Consider the following 4,218-nt stretch of genomic DNA (forward strand, 5'->3'; position numbering starts at 1 on the left):
AAAAAAAAAAAAAAAAAAAAGACTGGATGCTTTCTCCCTAAGATTAGGAATAAGACAAGGATCTGCTCCCATCCCTTATATTTGACATGAGACTAGAGGTTCTAGCCATGGCAATTAGGCAAGGAAAATAAGTAACAGGCATTCACAGATTGGAAAGGAAGGCTAAACTACCTCTATTGCAGATGTCATGATCTTATATATAGAAAATCCTAAGGAATTCACTAAAAACACTGATAAAATTTGGACATTTGTCTCCTCCAAATCTCATGTTGAAATGTAATCCCCAGTGTTGAAGGTGGGACCTGGTGGGAGGTGCTTGGATCATTGGGGCATATCCCTCATGAATGGTTTAGTGACATCCCCTTGGTGATGAGTGAGTTCATGAGAGATCTGGTTGTTTAACAGTGTGTGGCATCTCTCACCTCCCTCTCTTGCTCCTGCTCTCACCATGTGATGCGCCTACTACCCCTTCATCTTCCACCACGATTGTAAGCTTCCTGAACACTTACCAGAAGCAGATGCCAGCATCACGCTTCCTGTACACCCTGCAGAACCATGAGCCAATTAAACCTTCTTTCTTTATAAATTACTCAGTCTCAGGTATTCGTTTATAGCAATGCCAGAATAACCCGATACAAAAACTATTGGAACTAATAAGTGAGTTTGGCAAGGTTGCAGGAGACAAGATCAGTATGCAAAAATTAATTGTATTTCTATACACTTGGAATGAACAATCCAAAAATGAAATTAGGAAAATAATTCAACTAACAATAGCATCAAAAAGAAGAAAAATTTTCACAAATATTTAACAAAAGAAGTGCAAAAGTTATACTCTGAAAACTATAAAACATTCTTGAAACAAATTAAAGACAACCTAAATAAATGGAAAATATCTCATGCTCAAGAATTGGAAGGCTTAATACTGTTAAGATGGCAACAGTCCCCACATTGATCTATAAATTCAGTGCAGTCCCTATGAGGATCCCAGATGGCTTCTTATAGAAATTGAAAAGCTGACTGTAAAATCCATATGGAATTGCAAGGGACACAGACTACCCAAAACAATCTTGATAAAGAAGACTAAAGTTGCAAGATTCACAATTCCCAATTTTAAAACTTGCTACAAAGCAGCAGTAATCAAGACAGTGTGGTACTGGCATAAAGACAGACAGATAGATCAACGGAACAGAATTGGGAGTCCTGAAACAAACCCATGTGTCAACTGATTTCCAACAAGATGCCAAGACTACTCAATGGAGAAAGACTAGCCTTTTCAACAAATGCTGCTGTGACAACTGGACATCTACATGCCAAAGAATGAAGTTGGACCCCTGTACCATCCCATATACACAAATGAATTCAAAACGGATTAAAGACCTGGATGCAAGACCTAGCACTATGAAACTCTTAGAAGAAATATAGGGGTAAATCTTCATGACCTCAGGCATTGGCTTCTTAAATATAACATGAAAAGCACAACCAACAAAAGAAAAATAGATAAATTCGATTTCAATTTCATCAAAATTGAAAACTGTTCATCAAAGGACAACATCAAAAAAGTGAAAAGACAACCCACAGAATGGGACATAGTATTTACAAATCACATATCTGATAAAGGACTTATATCTAGAATATATAAATAACTGTTACAACTCAATAATAAAAAGACATATGACTCAATTTTTTAAATGGGCAAAAAATCTGAATAGACATTTCTTCAAAGAATTACAAATTCTTGAAAAGATGTTCATGAAAAGATGTTCATCATTAATCATCAGGTAAATGCAAATCAAAACCACAATGAGATACCACTTCTTACCCACTAAGATGGCTATAATAAAAAAGATAATAACAAGTTTTGGCAAGGATATAGAGAAATCAGAATGCTCATATACTGCTTGTGGGAATATAAAATGGTCCAGTCACTTTGGAAAACAGTATGACAGTTCCTCAAATAATTGAACATGAAGTTACCATATGACTCAGCAATTCCACTTATAGGAAGAGAAATGAAAACCCATCCACATAAAAACTAGTTGCATTATTCATAAAAGCCAAAAGGTAGAAACAACCCAAATATACAAATTTGGTGAATAAAATATAGTATATCCACATAATTAAATATTATTTGGCCATAAAAAAGGAATGAATACTGATACATGCTACAACATGGATGAACACTGAAAACTGGCCATGTGTGGAGGCTCATGCCTGTAATCCCAACACTTTGGGAGGACAAGGTGGGTGGACTGCTTGAGCTCAGGAGCTCAAGACCAGCCTGGGCAACATGGCAAAACCCTGTCTCTACTAAAAACACAAAAGCTAGCTGGATGTGGTGGCGTGTACCTGTAGTCCTAACTACTTGGGAGGCTGAGGTGGGAAGATTGCTTGAGCCCAGGAGGTCAAGGCTGCAGTGAGCCACGATTGCACCACTGTACTCCCACCTGGGCAACAGAGCGAGACCCTGTGTCAAAACAACAACAAAACCCATTATGCTAAGTCAAAGAAGCCAGTCATAAAAGTCCACATTTTATGATTCCATTTGTATGAAATGTCCAGAATAGGCAATTCTATATATAGAGACATAAAGTAGGTAAGCGGTGGCCTAGGGCTGGGGTGGGGAAGGGTGATAATTGGGAGGATGGAGGAATAATAATAGCTAAAGGGTATAACTTTTTAGTTTTTTGAGGTGATAAAAATGTCCGAAGGCTGTCTATGATAAATGGTTGCATAACTCTTTGAATATACTAAAAACAACTGAATTGTACACTTTGAATAGGCAATTTGTGAATCATAACTCAATTAAGCTGTTATAAAAAAAGCACCATTACTGAGAAAGATATGTTAAATCTTCTACTGTGATTGTAGATGGTCTATTTTCCTTGTTGTTCTGTCCAGTTTTGCTTTATATATTTTGAATCTATGGTATTAGGTACATGCAGACTTAAAATTGTAATATCTTATTGGTACTGAGCCATTTTAAGTACAATATGATCTCTGTCTTTAATAGTGCCTTTCTTATTGTAATGTCTGCAGTGTATTTATATCAGCTTTCTTTATTATTCCAAAACAGTAAAAAAGAAAAAGAAACATTTTTATATATACGCATTTGTGTACATGAGCAAATATAGCAATAGATTAAATGCCTTAAAATGTAATTTCTGGGTAAAAGGATATGTGGGATTTAAATCTGAGACAATGCCAATGTGTCCTCCAAAGTTACTGGAGCAATCACAGTCCCACTGAGTCTATCAGCATACTTCTATATGAACATCTTAAAATTAGAATTTTGTTTTGCTCTGTGTGAAGGGGATGTATGAGTTTATGCTAACTTATTTGGATTAAAATTTGCCCACATGGTGACCAGTCCCCCAGCCAGGCACACGGGTCCTGGTCTGGAAGGACCATTGCTGGGAAGACTCACCTTGCTGATTTCTGTCAGGGACATGGTGATGCTGTAGAGTTGGTTCTTACTGGTGCTGGCAACCAGAGTTTCCTCTGAGGGGCTGAAGCATAGGCAGAGAACATCCTGTTTGTCAGACTGACTTGGATCGTTGCTCTGCGGGTCCACAGGAATCTGCTCAAGATGCAAAACAGCTATCAGTAATGTCCCCAGGTTGTCAGTGGGCCTTAGGCTTTCAGAGTTTTCTTGGATAACTTTAGCTTACAGACTCCCAGACCAGGCTGCTTCCTGGGATCCCCCTATTCTTTGTTTGTTTTTTTTTGAGAGAGGGTCTGGCTCTGTTACCCAGACTGGAATACAGTGGCTTGATCTTGGCTCAATGCAACTCTTCCACCTGCCAGGCTCAAACCATCCTCTCACCTCAGCCTCCCAAGTAACTGGGACTACAGGTGCACACCACCACACCTGGCTAATTTTTTTTTTTTTTTTTTTTGAGACAGAGTCTTGCTCTGTCGCCCAGGCTGGAGTGCAGTGGTGTGATCTTGGCTCTCTGCAACCTCTGCTGCCTGGGTTCAAGCAATTCTAGCTGGGATTACAGACACATGCCACCATACCTGTTTACCTTTTCTTTTTTTTTGAGAGAGAGTTTCAATCTGTCACCCAGGCTGGAGTGCAGTGGCATGATCTTGGCTCACTGCAACCTCTGCCTCCTGGGTTCAAGCTATTCTCTTGCCTCAGCCTCCCAAGTAGCTGGGACAACAGGCACACACTGCCACGCCTGGCTAATTTTTGTATTTTTAGTACAGATGGGGTTT

At 39.0% G+C, this 4,218-nt stretch overlaps 1 protein-coding gene across 5 annotated transcripts in view; it reads right to left on the reverse strand.

The window, feature by feature from the left end:
* CFAP57 (cilia and flagella associated protein 57) overlaps nt 1–4,218 on the reverse strand; it is an 85,929-nt gene that overhangs the window by 65,589 nt on the left and 16,122 nt on the right. For all 5 annotated transcript variants that reach the window (XM_017881949.1, XM_017881947.1, XM_017881948.1 and 2 more), the window contains exon 6: nt 3,425–3,577. In XM_017881949.1, coding sequence (XP_017737438.1) covers nt 3,425–3,577 — 153 coding nt within the window. The remainder of the gene's footprint in view (nt 1–3,424; nt 3,578–4,218) is intronic.

This window comes from Rhinopithecus bieti, unplaced genomic scaffold (genome assembly GCF_001698545.2).
Source record: "Rhinopithecus bieti isolate Rb0 unplaced genomic scaffold, ASM169854v2 scaffold_12155, whole genome shotgun sequence".
Classification (NCBI taxonomy): domain Eukaryota; kingdom Metazoa; phylum Chordata; class Mammalia; order Primates; family Cercopithecidae; genus Rhinopithecus; species Rhinopithecus bieti.